At 35.4% G+C, this 17,364-nt stretch overlaps 1 protein-coding gene across 5 annotated transcripts in view; it reads left to right on the top strand.

Moving 5' to 3' along the window:
• Positions 1-17,364, top strand: part of BCAS3 (BCAS3 microtubule associated cell migration factor) — a 572,645-nt gene that overhangs the window by 168,084 nt on the left and 387,197 nt on the right. For all 5 annotated transcript variants that reach the window (XM_082679094.1, XM_082679096.1, XM_082679097.1 and 2 more), the window contains exon 13: positions 3,328-3,421. In XM_082679094.1, coding sequence (XP_082535220.1) covers positions 3,328-3,421 — 94 coding nt within the window. The remainder of the gene's footprint in view (positions 1-3,327; positions 3,422-17,364) is intronic.

Here is a 17,364-nt window from a genome sequence, read left to right on the forward strand (position 1 = left end):
TGCGCCCAACATAGGAGCGGCTCAATACATAAGGCAACCGCTAACAGCTCTAAAAGAGGAAATCTACAGTGACACAATAATAGTGGGGGACTTTAACACCTCACTTACACCAATGGACAGATCATCCGAACAGAAAATTAATAAGGATACACAAGCTTTAAATGACACAATAGACCAGATAGATATAATTGATATTTATAGGACATTCAATCCAAAAAACAGCAGATTACACTTTCTTCTCAAGTGCGCATGGAACATTCTCCAGGATAGATCACTTCTTGGTTCACAAATCAAGCCTCAGTAAATTTAAGAAAATTGAAGTCATATCAAGCATCTTTTCTGACCACAATGCTATGAGATTAGAAATCAGTTACAGGGGAAAAAAATGTAAAAAACGCAAACACGTGGAAGCTAAACAATATGTTACTAAATAATCATTTCTAATTTTAGCTATTTGAATTTTCTCTCTTTTTTTGTTAGTCTAATTAAGGGCTGTCAATTTTGTTGATTATTTTTTAAAAAAAAACAAACTCTTAGGGATAAACAAAAACAAGGAGATGAAAGACTTGTACACTGAAAACTATAATACATTGTTAAAAGAAGTGAAAGAAGATACAAAATATGGGAAAAACATCTCGTGCTTGTGGATTTGAAGACAATGTTGTTAAAATATCCATAGCACCTAATGTGATATTAAATACAATATCTATGAAAATCTCTATGACATTTTGTGGCAGTAATAGAAAAAACCATCCTAATTTTCTTATGGAATCTGAAGGGACCCTGAAAAGCTGAAATAATCTTGGAAAAAGAAAAACACAACTCTGCCTCATTTCAAATCATATTGCAAAGCAATGGTAATTAAGATGATGTGCTACTGGTGTAAAGATAGATATGTAGACCAATGGAACAGAATAGAGAGTGCAGAAATAACACCATGCATATGCATCCAAAAGATTTTTGACAAGGTTGGAAAAAGCTCACAGTGGGGAAACGGCAGTCTCTTCAACAGATGAGGTTTGGAAAACTGGATAGCTACATGCAAAAGAATGAAGTTGGACCCTTACCTTATTCCATATACAAAAATGATTATAGATTATAGACCCAGCCATTAGACTGGAAACTATTAAACTCCTACAAGAAAACATAGGAGAAAATCTTTAGGACATTGGATCAGGCAATGATTTCTTAGATATTAAACCAAAAGCACAGGTAACAAAATAAAAAATAGACAAATGGAGCTACATCAGACTTTAAAACTTCTGTGTCTAAATGGAACAAATCAACCAAGTGAAAAGGCACCCTATGGAGTGGGAGAAGATCATTGTAAATCATATGGCTCAAAAGGAATTAATATATAGTATGAATAAGGAGTTTCTACAACTCAACAATAATAATAATAAAAAAAAAACCCGATTAACAAATGGGCATAGGACTTGAATAGAAACTTCTCCAAAGAAGATGTAGCGATGTCCAGTAAGCATATGAAAAGATGCTCAACATCACTAATCATTAGCAAATCAAAACCACAGTGAAATACCACCTCCTACCTATCAGGATGACCACTATCAACAGAACAGAATTTAACAGTGTTGACAGAAGATGGGGAGAAGTTGGAACCCTTGTGAACTTTTGGTGGGAGTGTAAAATGATGCAGCCATTATGGAAATCAGTATGAAAGTTTCTCAGAATATTAAAAATAGAATTACCATGTGATCCAGTAATCCCACTTCGGCATTTATATGCAGAATAATTCAAATCAGGATCTTGAAGAGATATTTACACACTCCTATTCTTTGCAATGTTATTCACGGTACCCGGGAGGTGGAAGCAATCCAAATGTCCATTGCCAGATAAATGGATAAAGAGAAATGTGGTATATACATACAATGTAATAATATTACACAACCTTAGGAAAGAAGGAAATCTTTTTACATGTTACAATGTGGATGAACCTTGAGGACATTGTGCTAAGGGAATAGCCAGTCACAGAAGTAAAAATACTAAATTCTTCCTTTTATTTTGAATATCTAAAGTAGTCAAAATCATGGAAACAAAATTAAAAGGTGGTTACTAAGGGTGGGAGGAGGGAAGAGGAAGAATTAGTGTTTAGTGTGTATAGAATTTAAGTTTTGCAAGATGAAAAAGTTCTAGAAATCTGTTAGATAACAATATGAGTATACTTCACAGAACTGAAGTGAATACTTAAAAATGGTTTAAGTGGTAATGAAAAAAATCTACAGACAGAAAAATGATCAGTCTGCAGCTTAACTGAATTGCAGGTTCTAGCCAGAACAATAAGGCAAGAAGATTAAAGCATTAAGATAGGAAAGGGTGACAAATCAGATGTTTCTATATAACGGATTGTTGTAATGGTTGTAGTACTGTATAAAATCATTGAATTGTAAACATAAAATAAGTGACTTTTATGGAATGTAAATTACACCTCTGTAAAGCTTTTTACTCTAAAAGAAAAATTAACTTTGCCAGTGTAGGACTACTTCCTGGATTACTTCAGATTAAATTCTTTATGTTGATCATGATCCAATATTGGTGCAGTAGGTTTTTCCTTTGCAACATTAGATATGTGAAACTTTTTTGTTTCTTGAGTTAATTACTTGCTTTGTAAAACGAATACATGTTATTTTAAAACTTTTTTCCTTAGGGATCATTGAACAGTGTACTCACAATGGGCAAATTGTATGGAATGTAAATTGTATTTCAATATGCTTAGAAAATTAAGGGGAATAAATTTGAGATACAAAACTGCCTGTTCCAATATACTTTTGCTTGGTAATATTTTCAAAGAAGTGATGTGTCCATCTAAAATCTAGGAGTTAGATTAAAGTACAAAAGACCATAACTTTTGTACTTTAAGTAAAAAATATTTCGATAATTCCTCTAATATATGGCTGTTTGTTTGTATTTAACTTATGTTGTTTTTCACTGTTCTGTTCCAGTCATGGCCAAGAGTTTTTCAGCAGGCCATAACACAATAAGAACTCTTGCTCCTGTTCTTAGATGAAGCTCTGCATAGCTGATTTTATGCTTTTCGTTTTTTTCTGAATCTACGTGTCAAGAAATTATTGTCTCTGTCATGTACAGTCAAGTCAACCAACTGTTTTTAGAGGTTATATGATTGATCTGCTGGGGACATGTTACATCTTTTCCTATTTCTGAAGTGACATTCTCACCTTATATTGCCAAGAATAATCTTCAAATGTAGTGGAAACATGTTATTTGGTCAGGGATGCAGTGGTGTATCTGTGTATATCTTCAGGCTCAGTAGTTGGTTAACTTCCATTTGCCTTCTTCCTTTTTGTAAAGGTGCTTGTGAGTGAGGATTCTGACAGTGATGGCATCGTGGCCCATTTCCCTGCTCATGAAAAACCAGTGTGCTGTATGGCTTTTAATACAAGCGGTATGTCCTTCCCTCCCCTTCACCCCCCATTTATGTTATGGGTTTTCCAACCAATTTTTTGGAAATGGAAAATATGAAATATATGTGTTAGTGTATGTGAGATAAGTAAATAGTTTTCAGTAAGTGATTATTGAATGAATGAATTTATAATAAAAATTTAGAAACTCCCTAAAGATTAGTTTTACTCTGAGCAAAGTTGTGATTAAGTAGTAGCAGTAGATAAATAATAGTAGATAAACAGTGCTGTTGAACTGCATTAATTTCTGTATTATTAGTAAGGTAAGGACTTCAATATATGAAACTACATATGTATGTGAATGGCATTTTCTCTGTAACTTCAAGTTTCTTTTTAACAATACAGTGACAGATGTACTGTCACCCTGATTAAACAGGTCTTCACATTTTAATATAGTGTGTGTGTGTGTGTGTGTTTGTATTTTGCTGAACTGTTTGAATGTAAGTTACATACGTGATGACATTTCACCCATTACGAATTAAGCATGCATTTTCTAAGAGTAAGGCCCTTCTTGTACTTTATAGGCAAATATTATATTATATTCAGAAAAGTAACACATTATGTTATCTAATATCCAAGTCATAATTTAAAATTTCCCAATTGTCTCAAAAATGGGTTCTCTAACTGCTTCAAATCAAGGTCTAATTAAAGTTTACTCCTTACATTTTATGTCTCTTTAGCTCCTTTTAATCCAATTTATTACTTTCACCTTTTTCCCCCTAAATTTCAGTGTCCAGAGCAGTTATCTTATCCAAACTCTGCATTTGTCACATATTTTTTTCATTATAATAATGTTTTCCTTATTCCCTAAAAGGCTTTTAAATACATTCAGGCCTAAAGATTTTTTTTTAAACTTTCTAAGTATTGCTGTCTACATCATTTCATCCCAGCAGGAGACACATTATATCAGGCTCTCTTGCAATTTATGATACTATGTTTGATCACAAGAATAAGTTAGTGACCCATCAGACATCTGCATTTTGCAAATAGGTTGTCTTGTGGAGATTAGCAAGTGCAGAGTGTTATTTTGGCCTCATTTCTGAAACAACTTTTTACTAAATAGTTTTGTTACATTGAAGGCTATAGAATGGTGGTTTGTCTAATTCTATCATATTTTCTGTATTGATTAACTGCTGTATTTTAAAAAAGATTTTTCTCTCATCAACCATAAATGAACCATAGTTCTCCTGTATGCAAAAAACAGGGCAAAAATGTAATACTTTCTCTTTACCAATTTTCATAGTTAGGAATTAGTTTAATACGTCCAGTGGTGGAATTCCACTTCAGTGGACTTATTTTTAAAAAACTTTGATTATGAATAGAAGATAAAATTGCTCTTATGCTTTCAGAGCTGAAACAATCTACGTAAGTTTGCAATCTTTTCCTTGCTTGGTGGGTCTGAAGAGACTGCCATTTTTATCTTATTCTGCAGAGTATTAGGTAAAATTGATGGAAAGGCCCATCTTTTCCCCCTTCTTTTCATCTTTTCAGATAAAGAATGATGGTAAGAGGATAATATAAAGTATTTTGAATAATTTTCCTCTGATTATCTTAGGTATTTTCAATAGAGAGGAAGATTTTGTAGTAATTGTTGATCATTAGGATTGATTTAATTAATGAAGACAAAGATTTATTGAAATGATCTGAATGTTGTGGGAATTTAGTTAAATTTGAAGAAACAGTCTGGAAGTTATGTCACTTATAGCACTCTACTTGGAGTAACCAGCATGACTCATTTTGATAGTCCATCTGTTATGTCAGATCTCCTTTGTATTAATGTATATTTCATATTGCCATAGTTAGGGTGCTGCAGAAGTCTGAAGCTGTATTTTCTCCTGTCTATGAATTTCCATTGTTACCAGAACATCTTATATAACTTAAAGAATGTTTTAGTTACTTCTATCATCGTGTCATTGTGTACCAGTTTTCATAGTTTCAGAATGTCATATAGTTGGAATATTACAGTATGTAGCCATTTCAGATTGGCTTCTTTCACTTACTAATATGCAGATATTTAAATCTCCTCTGTGTCTTTTCATGCCTTGATTGCTCATTTCTTTTTAGCACTGAATAATATTCTATTGTATGGATGTATCATACATTATTTACCATCTGATATATATTATTTATTGAGCTGTCTGTATCTTTCATCCGCTTTTTAATTGGTTTGTTCATTTTTTGATTGTTGAGTTTTAAGAGTTCTTTGTATATTTTGGATAACACTCCTGTATCAAATATGTGTTTTGTACATATTTTCTCCCAGTCTGTGATTTGTCTTCTCATTCTCTTGAAAATTTCTGAAAATCAAAGTATTTAATTTTAATGAAATCCAACTTATTAATTATTTCTTTGCTGGATCTTTCCTTTGGTGTGTTATGTAACAGTTCAGTACATATAAATTGACATTCTTGTACTGTTGTATTCTTAATTTGGTCTCACACCAAATCTTATAATTTCTTGGAGGGAAGAGAATTTTATGAGAACTATTTTATGAGTTTTAGGATCTCTTACAGTTCTTCTTGAATTTAAAATAGAGCTTCTTAACCTGGGTCTGAGAGGTCCATGGGTAATATTTAGACAGTATGTGAACCTAGAAAGAAAAAAATTCATCTTTATTTTCTTTAACCTGTAACGAAAATTTCTTTCACTTATGAATATGTACAATAAACCACTGAAATACTAGCTTGCTGGCGAGTTTGTGAGTAATAGAAATAATGGATATTTTCATATCATTTTGATGTTATTTATATAATTCTCTAAATAATGCTTATGGTTCAAAATCATGGTAGAGCCTATATTTTAATATATTAATAAAAACATATTCTACCACATGTCAATTTTTATAACCCTAAGTATTTTATTTTGTCTTTAAAAAAATATTATTCTGAGAAAGAGGTTCCTAGGCTTCACCATGTTGCCGAAAAGGTTCATGGCACTAAAATGTTTATGAGCCCATTCATGCTTGGTGTGATTTCACCTGTTTAAACTAAACACATTGGAAGCTAGACTTCATTCACAGTGCCTGGTTCAGTCCCTACCCATGGAGTCTGCTGGTGGCATAGGGACTTTTTTTTAAAAAAGGAAGATAAATCCTTTGGGGAGTAAGGACAGAGTGCTAGGAGGTGAATGTTAACTTGGTCTTCTGCTTTTGGAGAAAGTTCTTAAAAAGGAAGTCAGTTCTAAATTGGAACCAAAAGATGATTAGGAAATAATGATTCAGTGCCTGGTATATAAATTAATATTAGTTGAATGAATGAGGCAAAAAAAATATGGCACATTTGACATAGATTTTGAAGCAGAGGCTATACAGTGGACTCATCAGTTTGTTATGTGGCAGATTTATTTTTCAATGTGTCAACATTTCTGCAAAATTTTATAAAATGCTTTGTATCTCTGTAAAAATTTGAATTAAATGGAGGGTTCATAATTCAGCAAGCACTCACAAAATTGGTTTGCAAAATCTTTTATAGAAGCTGGTAGACACAGATTTAGTGCAGTTGCTTACAATTCATCTTAGTTATTTACTGTTCATCTCTGAGTATTTTTGCCATTCAGAATATGACTTTTATTGTTTGAATATGAACAAGTATGTACATAAAATATTCCATTCTCAATGATTTGAAAACCTTGATTTTATTTTAGCTATTCAGTAGCTGCACAACGTCTTAGAGAAAGGTATTGCGCTCAGCTATGGCTGCTAACTATTATCCAGCTCCTATCACTAGGTGACATTTTATTTTGCTTGTCTAGTTTCTGTATCACGTTTTATCCTAACATTCTCGGATTCAGACATACACACAGACATATGAAATATTTGAGGCAAGAGGCTTCTTTGCCATTTGTAAATGCATGAATACCGTAGTAGTTATTTTTTTCCTTGTAATTTTTTATGTAATACTTAAAAATATTTTGGGGAGATCAAATGTATTTTCTATCAAAATTTAAGTTCTCTATGAATTTACTTATAAGATGAGGCACTTTTCTGTTCTCTGGCTAAGTTATTTCTGTTAGCTTCTGAACTTTCATTAATTGCTATTTTGTACAAAGGCATCTAATTTAAAAGGCCCTTGCCATAACACTTGTTTTGTTGTTGTTTAAATAGTACCTTTTCAAAATGTAACTTTGTAAATCCTCTAGTAATACCCCAGTTTTTCCTTACATGTATCCAATATATATTTCAAAATTTATTTATATTCAAGTTTTAACTAACCCTCTAATAATTCTCTATTTGGTTAAAGGCATTTTCATTTGGTATGTAATGTGGCCAGTAATAACAATAGTGCTTGTTGAAGTACTCTTAATGGGCATAGGGAAGTTCACTTAAAAAAATAAGTTTAACAAAACATATAAGAAAAGTTGATTGCCTGTTTTTTGTTTTTAAACCTGATTTTCTCTAACTGGTTTCCCTGTATATATGTATCACTGTTTTACTTTTATTTAGAGAGGCCTATTTTTAACTGCCAGAATTATTACCATGTCCTGTGTATCAAAATTCAAGAACAAACCAGGAATGCTGTCCATCTCCTGAGAAATTTTAAAAACAATGTACATGATGGAATAACACTGCAAAGTGAATTAAGGAGAAAATGTAGGTTGTTTGACTGGGTGGCATGCAGTTCAGCCTTGTATGGGACCTATTCAGAAAAGAAATTAAGAGGTACCATTAAATAGAGCTGTGAAACTTTCAGTTCAGCAGCTGCATTCAGTTTGTTTTTCAATTTCTCCTTCCCATTCTTGTTTATTAGCTATGAGTGAGTCCTGAATTAAAATAAATATTTTAATGGCAACATTTATGATTTGGTTAGAAGAACCGGAGAGGCATCATGCTTAGATCTAGGCAGATTCAATATGGGTGGTGTAAGTTTGTTGCTTTCAATTATTTAGATACACGATGAGTATATTTTATATTGTATTTTCAACCTTTTCTAGGGAACTTCTTTTAAAATTAATAAACTATTTTTTAGAGCAGTTTTAGGTCCACAGCAAAAGTGAATGGAAAGTGCAGAGAGCTCTCGTATTCCACCTTTCTCCCATCCCCCCCACCCCTCAGACCCACACCAACAATCTCCCACGCTAACAGCATTCCACACCACATTGATCATTTTCTTACAGTTGATGAACCCATGTTGACACATTATTATCATCCAAAGTCCACAGTTTACATTAGGGTTCACTCTTGGTGGTGTAATTTCTATGCGTTTTAACAAATTAATATGAACATGTACTCACCATTATAGTATCATACAAAGTAGTTTCACTGTCCTTAATGTTTTTCATGAAATTTGAGACTTCTCAGTCATTATTTCTGCCTCTTTTCCCCTCTTCTTTCCTTCTTGGACTCCTGTAGATTCACCTCCTCGATAGTATCCCACAGATCTCAGAGGCTCTTCATTTTTCCTCGTTCTTTTTTTGTTAAGCTGGATACTCTCAATTGATTGCTTCTGCTGTTTAAATCTGCTTTTCGAGTCAGCCCCTCTATTGAATTTTTCATTTCAGTTATTGTAAATACTTTTCTACTCCAGATTTCTATTTGTTTCTTTTTATAATGTTATGTCTTTATTGATTTTCCCTACTTGGTGAGACATTCTCATACTTCCCTTTAATCCTCTAGACATGGTTTCTCTGTATCCTTGCTAGGATTTGGTAGTCTCATCATTTTCTATTTTGTATATATATACACTAGATATAGGCCCTCTGTAAGATATGTGATGTGGAAATCTTTTTTCCCAGTAAGAAGTTTTTCCTTTTGTATTTTTTTTTTTTTTTTTTGCTGTACGCGGGCCTCTCACTGTTGTGGCCTCTCCCGTTGCGGAGCACAGGCTCCGGATGCACAGGCTCCGGACGCACAGGGTCAGCGGCCATGGCTCACGGGCCCAGCCGCTCTGCGGCATGTGGGATCCTCCCAGACCGGGGCACGAACCCACGTCCCCTGCATCGGCAGGCGGACTCTCAACCACTGCGCCACCAGGGAAGCCCTCCTTTTGTATTTTTAATAGGGTCCTTTGCAGAGCAAAATTCTTTACTTTTTGTGAAATCCATTTTTTCCTATTTATTTATCTACTTATTTATTTATTTATGACTGTGTTGGGTCGTCATTGCTGAGCACGGGCTTTCTCTAGTTGTGGCGAGTGGGGGCTACTCTTCAATGTGGTGTGTGGGCCTCTCATTGTGGTGGCTTCTCTTGTTGCGGAGCATGGGCTCTAGGGCACGTGGGCTTCAGTAGTTGTGGCACACAGGCTCAGTAGTTGTGTCTCGTGGGCTCTAGAGCGTAGGCTCAGTAGTTGTGGTGCACGGGCTTAGTTGCTCCGCGGCATGTGGGATCTTCCCGGACCAGGGCTTGAACCCGTGTCCTTTGCATTGGCAGGCGGATTCTTAACCATTGCACAATCAGGGAAGCCCAATTTTTAAAATAATTTTTATTCGTAAATTTGGGATTGTGCTATACATTTGTGAACTTTTTTATTATTATTATTTTTTTTTTTTTCGGTACACGGGCCTCTCACTGCTGTGGCCTCTCCCATTGCAGAGCACAGGCTCCGGACGCGCAGGCTCAGCGGCCATGGCTCACGGGCCCAGCCGCTCCGCAGCATGTGGGATCTTCCCGGACCAGGGCACAAACCCGGGTCCCCTGCATCGGCAGGCGGACTCTCAACCACTGCGCCACCAGGGAAGCCCATTCTTTTTTTTTTTTTTTTTTTAATTTTATTTACCTGGCTGTGTCGAGTCTTAGTTGTAGCACTCAAGATCTTTGTTGCAGCATGTGGGATGAGGGCTTTGTTGTGGTGAGGGCTCTCTCTAATTGTGGTTTGTGGGCTCCAGAGCGTGCGTGCTCAGTAGTTGGGGCATGCAGCCTCTCTAGTTGTGGTGCATGGGCTCAGTAGTTGTGGCACATGGGCTTAGTTGCCCTGGCATGTGGGATCTTAGTTCCCTGACCAGGGATCGAACCCGTGTCTCCTGCATTGGAAGAATTCTTAACCACTGGACCACCAGGGAAGTCTCTGTATTTATATTTAAATTTATGATCCCCTTTGTGTTATTTTAGGTTTATGACCAGGTTTAGGTCATGATTTTCCCCTATTCTTTGCTACTTCATAATTTTTTCAAGATACTATCCTTCCTCCATTGAATTGCTTTTTTCTTTTTTCCCTTTTTTTTTTTTTTTTTTTTGCGGTACGCAGGCCTCTCACTGTTGTGGCCTCTCCTGTTGCGGAGCACAGGCTCCGAACGCGCAGGCTCAGCGGCCATGGCTCACGGGCCCAGCCGCTCCATGGCATGTGGGATCTTCCCAGACCGGGGCACGAACTCGTGTCCCCCACATCGGCAGGCGGACTCTCAACCACTGCGCCACCAGGGAAGCCCATTGAATTGCTTTTGTACTTTCCTCAATAACATACTACTGTTGGCTATTTCTGCTTTCTCTGATAAAGATTACTTTTTTAAAGCATTTTTTTGATTGAAAGTATCTGTATTTTGCTCATAATTTTGAGGAATATGTCAACTAGATATGATAGTTTAGTTCAGTGGTTATTTTTTCTTTCAGCAACTGTCAGCACTCTTTCTTTATTCACAGCTTTTGACATTATTAATCTTAATCCTCTCGATTAGTTGGGTACAGAGTTGTACTTTTGTGGGGGTGGTATTCTAATCTGTCGTGTCAGCTCAAATTGAGCCCTTGAAAATTTTTCAAAAGGTTGCTGAGTTCTCCTTATCCTCACCTATCTTGGACCCCTCTTCCTCCTGCTGTTCTGCTCAAGGTGAGAGCAGCTAGTTTTACTTATTGAACTTTCAAATAGTATTTTTTACAACTTTATTATGTTCTTCATCGGTTTGTTATAGAGCAAGAACAATAGCCTCTTTTGATTTTATAAATCCATCCCCAAATCCTGCTCACTGGTCATTTGACATGTAAAATGTTCTCTATGATACTAGGTTTAGACAATAACCTGTGTACATGTATTAGTCATCTCAGGCTGCCAGAATGCAATACCATAGGCTCGGTGGCTTAAACAACAGAAATTTCTTTTCCCACAGTGATTGAGGCAGGAAGTCCAAGATCAAGTTTCCAGCTGATGGTTTCTACTGAGGTGTTTCTTCCTGGCTAAGAAATAGCCACCTTCTCGATGTGTCATCACATGGCCTTTCCTTGGTACAAGGGAGCAGGGAGAGAGACAGACAGACAGAAAGAGAGAGAGAGAGAGAGAGAGAGAGAGAGTGCGATCTCTGTGGTGTCTCTTCTTACCAGGATACTAATACTATCAGATCAGGGCCTCACCCTTATGACCTCATTTAAACTTAGTTACTTCCAAAGAGACCACCCCCCCACACCCCCCATTCCACATATAGCCACACTGGGTTTTTAGCATTTCAATATAGGAATTTTGGGGCTGTACAGACATTTAGTCTATAACAGTATGTATGAGAATCGTTCAGTTATTCTTGTTTTTAGAAAGTCTTGTTTGATCACAGCCCAATTCTAGGTTATTCTGTTCAACTGTGATTGTTGTATCATGCTCCATGTTTACTTCCATTTTAAGATATTCACATATTTTGTAAGAAATGTTAAATGTTAATGATACTTCTGTCTTTCAGCAACTTCCTTATTATTGAGTGTATTGTCGAAAAGTATTACAGCCTGGTACAAGTTTACTGCTTCAACCTGATCAACATTTTTCTTCCCATATTTGGCCATTCTAGTTATTTTTCAGCTCCTTAAACATGTTACATCATTTTACCTCTGCCTGGAAGCTTCTTTTCCCTGGCTCTTATTTATCTGTTGAATCCCATCTTACGTATCATTTTGGGAAGACTTACCTGACCCTATGTAAAATATCATGTCACCCCTTCATCCTGCTACTTAATAAGGCAAGCTACTTAATCTGCGTGGATCACTCACAGTACTTCCGTTTCCTCATCAGTAAAATGAGGGCTATACTGGCATCTTAAACAATACTTAAAATATACTGAGACATTTATTGAAGTCTCAGTTGTTGTTTTCATTATTATTAACCTCCCTCATCCTAGTTTTTATTTATATCCATCAAGAGTATCCTTTCAACATGTTTTCTGTTAGAGGTAAACTTTTATTTCATCCCCAGGTATTATTAGCCTGGTAATTTTCACATAGTTGATAGTGAGTAAGTGCACATTGAATAATTATATTAATTAATTGTCTTTTTCTATCATAGTAATTATGGGAAAACTCTGGCAGGGCAGAGATAAGGCATTAATTTAATGTAATTAGTCATTTGTTGAATAAAACCAACTTCCAATTTGTGATTTGATCAAGAATTGTCTCCCTCCCTCAACTGTGGGATTATTCCATGATGCCAGTTATATTAAATGCAGATGCATATCACATGTAATTAATATTGAAATTAAATTTAAAATATCTTGCGGAAACTACATCACATTTGTGTGACTTGGTACGCTAGATTGGCATATTATTAATTGTATGGCATTTGACACCAAAGAAGATATGTATTTCTTTATTAATTAAATTGGAAATTAGAGATGTAAGGAAGAAATTGTCAACTCCTTGCAGTCAGCCTGACGTTTCTCAAACAGACCTGTTGTCTTTACTTCGGCAAATAATTGATCTGCCTTCCAGAGGCGTTACTTCTGCCAACTGAGTAGTAGCCTAGAGCTGTGAAGGGCAACACATCTACATTTTATTTTATTTTATTTTATTTTATTTATTTTATTTTGTTTTTGTGGTACGTGGGCCTCTCACTGTTGTGGCCTCTCCCGTTGCGGAGCACAGGCTCCGGACGCGCAGGCCCAGCGGCCACGGCTCACGGGCCCAGCCGCTCCGCGGCATGTGGGATCTTCCCAGACTGGGGCACAAACCCGTGTCCCCTGCATCGGCAGGCGGACTCTCAACCACTGCGCCACCAGGGAAGCCCCCACAGCTACATTTAAAATAATTACCCTTCCTTGGCAGGGAAATTGCTTTTCCATCCATTAATAAGAGGAAAATGAACATTGGGTCTCTAGTAAAGTAGATTAAACATGTACCCCTTTGGATGCTTGACTGCATCTTTAACAGACTTGAAATTTTTCTGGTTACTTAAATGCTATATATCGAAAGGTGATGGTGGTCTTGGGTTAATCATTTTAAAAGTTGGATTTTTCTTTTTTGCACAGTTTTCCCCATTGATCATAGCAAGTTGTCAGAAAAATACCTTGTCTTGATTTTTTGTTAACGTGTATGCCTTGTAGATTTATAGAATTATGTGGCTTTAGATTTTTCCTCTCATGTGACAGCTTTGGTTTATTACTGTTAGTCAGTCATACTATATCATTAACAATGCAAAAGCAGCTTGAAGAGTTTATTGCCAACCCCTCCCCCCCACCAACAAGGGGATGTTTCCATTAGAGGTCTGTAGTTACTCTCCTGTTTTTTCATCTTGTGAAGTGATGTCTTTTACTCATGTAATGGATTGCTCCTTGGAGAATTTGTTGTCTTCGCTCTGTTCATTGTGGTGCTAGGCTTGTATGAGAGTCAAACTTTTCAGGTTTGATGTGCCATAAAGTACAGTAGGCACCATGCCTAGGGCCCACAATAATTTTAGGGTCCCACCAAAACGTTTCATTCCTTTTAAATGTAAAAAAAAATGTGTGTGTGTGTATATATATATATATATATATATATATATATATATAAACTTTTAGGTTGATAGAATGCCTTAATACACGTTTAAAACCAACAACAGTAGTCATAAAATATTTTTTTCCTGGAGGAGTTGGGGGGGTCAACGAAGGCAAAATTGTCCAGAGCCCACGAAAGTGCTAATCCAGCTTTGGAATCCTGCATGTCCATTAGTAAGGAGGGGCCCTGCTCCTTCACTGCCACCACTGCCACAGCAAAGATGCTCAATTAATACTGAATGAACTAATGAAAGATGTGAATGCATACAGTGGCATACTGTGTAAAAACATGAAGTAAATATATATGCCTGTAACACTATAGCTACAACAACAATATAGACCCAGTATTAAATTTTGAAGAAGGTAAAGAAGGATATCTATAACCAAGTACATACAGGCAAAGTAGCCAAGGTTGAATTAAACTTTTTAAAGGACAACTTTAAAACACTAAAGTACTTGAATATTGTTGTCCCTTCTCCTTTCCACTCTTCTAGAATGCTCTGGCCCTCCCCTAGCTTCAGGCTTGTTTCAGTTTCCTCTTTCAGATTGGTCTATATTCTTGCCATATATTAAATATTTTTTTATTCAACATTTTGAACAGTACTCTTAAAACAGTTTAAGTATTTTTCAAGGATAAGCATATTTCAAAGGACATATATTAAATTCAGTATGGTGGGTGCCTATTGTGGGAAAGGATGGGAGTGGGTGCAGGAATGGAGGAAGAGAAGGAAAATGTGAAAGCAGCAGTCTATTCAAAATTAATAAATGTAATCTTAACAAAGTCTTACCAATAGCATAGAAAAAATAAAATTATTATTTAATTAAAAATGAACTAAATTCACTCCCCCCAACCCCATACCTCCATTATTTCATGGGAGGTTTTTGATTGTTCTTGTTATTGGTCTCTCTTTTTTTCAAGTCGTATCTTTTTTTTTTTTTAAGTCATATCTTTTTGATGGGCTAAGAAGCCATTGTATTTGGCTATATAGATATAGACCTGTTTTCTAATATTTGCTATGTTTGCAAATATACCCAAAATAAAAGTGTTAAGTGATGACCAAATTTTATCTTCCATCTAATCATTATGTGTTACATCGTTTCTGATCTCCCCTGTTAGAACCCTGAATGAAATCTGTTATATTTTCATATATACACAGTGGAATTCATGAATAATGGTGCTTTGACCACTCATTTGGCCACGCTGAACATCTGAGACTTGTAGACCTCTTTCTTGACTCCTCACTATGTATCTGTATTTCTTATACATCTCTCTATGACTGCTATGTTCTTTCTTTATTTTTTGGTGTTTTTTTTTTCCCCCATAGGGCTAGTGTTTTAACTCTCTAACTTCTCTCTTTAGCATCTTTATCTTTTTCCTCTCTTCTTTCACTGTAGATAAAATCATCAATGTTATCTTGTTTCCTCACCCTTGTTATTGTTTTGGTTCGTCTTCATTTTTATTGAACTGTAGTTATATGGTACAGATTGTACAAATCTTAAGTGTATAGCTTGGTGATTTTCTAACTATATATATATCTACACACACACACAGACACACATAAACGCCAACCAGAAAATTTTAAAGTTCTGTTTCATACATCTGTGAAGTACATCAAATGGCATTTCTTTGGAAATTCCTAAATTTCCAAATTTACCTTTCAATTTACATCTTACAGGCTTAATACATAAAATATATCTTCTAAGCAGACTGATCTGTCTACCAAAATCCTATTAACCTCAATTCGCAACGTATTTTATTATGAACTTGTAGCAATGATTGTCTGTGACATTAATTTAGTATTGCTGTGTGTGTGTGTGCGTGTGCGTTTATCTGTATCTGTGTATATAATTTTTCTTTGAGGATGGTAGCATTGTGTTGGTACGTAAGAATGTTCCCAAGGTAACTGCTTTATCTAAAAATTTTACATTTTTGCCATCCTAGTGACCTTCTGTGTTGTGATGTTACAATTAATTATATGGTGAGAAAACTCATTAATTCAATTATGGTAGAAAACCATGTTTACATAAAAATGTTTTATCACTGTTGTGCTTTGATATCCTGTGAGTGTTTTGTGTTAATATTGTTCACTAATAGTTAGCTTTATTAAAAGCGAATGTTTAAACCAAAAATAATCAACGGAAGCTTATTCTAAAATAATATGGAGACTCAGAGGATCTAAAATAGTCAAATCAATCTTGAAAAAGATGAGTAAATTTTAAAAACTGAAACTACCTAAATTTCTCATTTACTTGATAAATCTACAGTAATGTAGAAAAGATGGTTTGGGGTAAATATAGTCATAGATGGATGGAATAGAATCCAGGAATTGATCAAACACTTATGGTCACTTGATTTTAGACCAAAGTGTCACGTAATTTGTTAGGGATAGCATAGTTTTCTCAACAAATGGTGCTAGAGCACCTGGCATATCCATTTGGGAAAAAATAAACTTTTCTTTAACACCATACACAAAAATTTAACTCAAAATCAATCATAGACTTAATTTAAAACCTGAAACTATAAACCTTCAAAAAGAAAACAGAAGGATTATATTATTGTGCCAGGAGGGATAGGGGAATGTTTCTTAGATAGGACACCAAAAAAACAAACCGTCAGATTGGTCTTCATTAAACCTTTTGGGATACATACGGTTAAGCAAATGAAGTGGGGTGCCATAAACTGGGAGAAAATATTTGAGATAAATATACACATATATAAGTTTATGTGTATTTTATAATGTAATATAAATATACTTTAAATGTATATAAAATAAAGACCAAACAGTTTAAAATGGGCAAAAGATTTGAACAATCATGTCACAAAAGAAAATATGTAAATAGCCACTTAGCACCCCAACATCACTGATCACCAAGGAACATGGCATATGTAAACCACAAGAAACCACCAAGTGCTCACTGAAGTGATTAAATTTAAAAAGAGTGGCAATACCAAATGTTGCAAAATTATGGAGTTCATGGGAAGGTAAGATGATACAGCCGCTTTGGAAAAACGTTTCCCCAGTTTCTTATACAGTTAAGTGTACATATGACCCAGCAATTCCCCTCCTAAATATTCACCTAATAGAAATGAAAACATATGTCCACAGAGAGACTTGTACTTGAATCTCCACAACAGCCAAAACCAAGAATCAACTGCTTAATGGATATATAATTGTCATATATCCATATAATGGAACACTACTCAATAATATAAATAAGTGCACGGACTACTCTTACCTGTAGTGAATAGGTGTAGCAAAATATTACATGATTCCATTAC

Source organism: Grampus griseus, assembly GCF_964374135.1.
Source record: "Grampus griseus genome assembly, chromosome: 20".
NCBI lineage: Eukaryota > Metazoa > Chordata > Mammalia > Artiodactyla > Delphinidae > Grampus > Grampus griseus.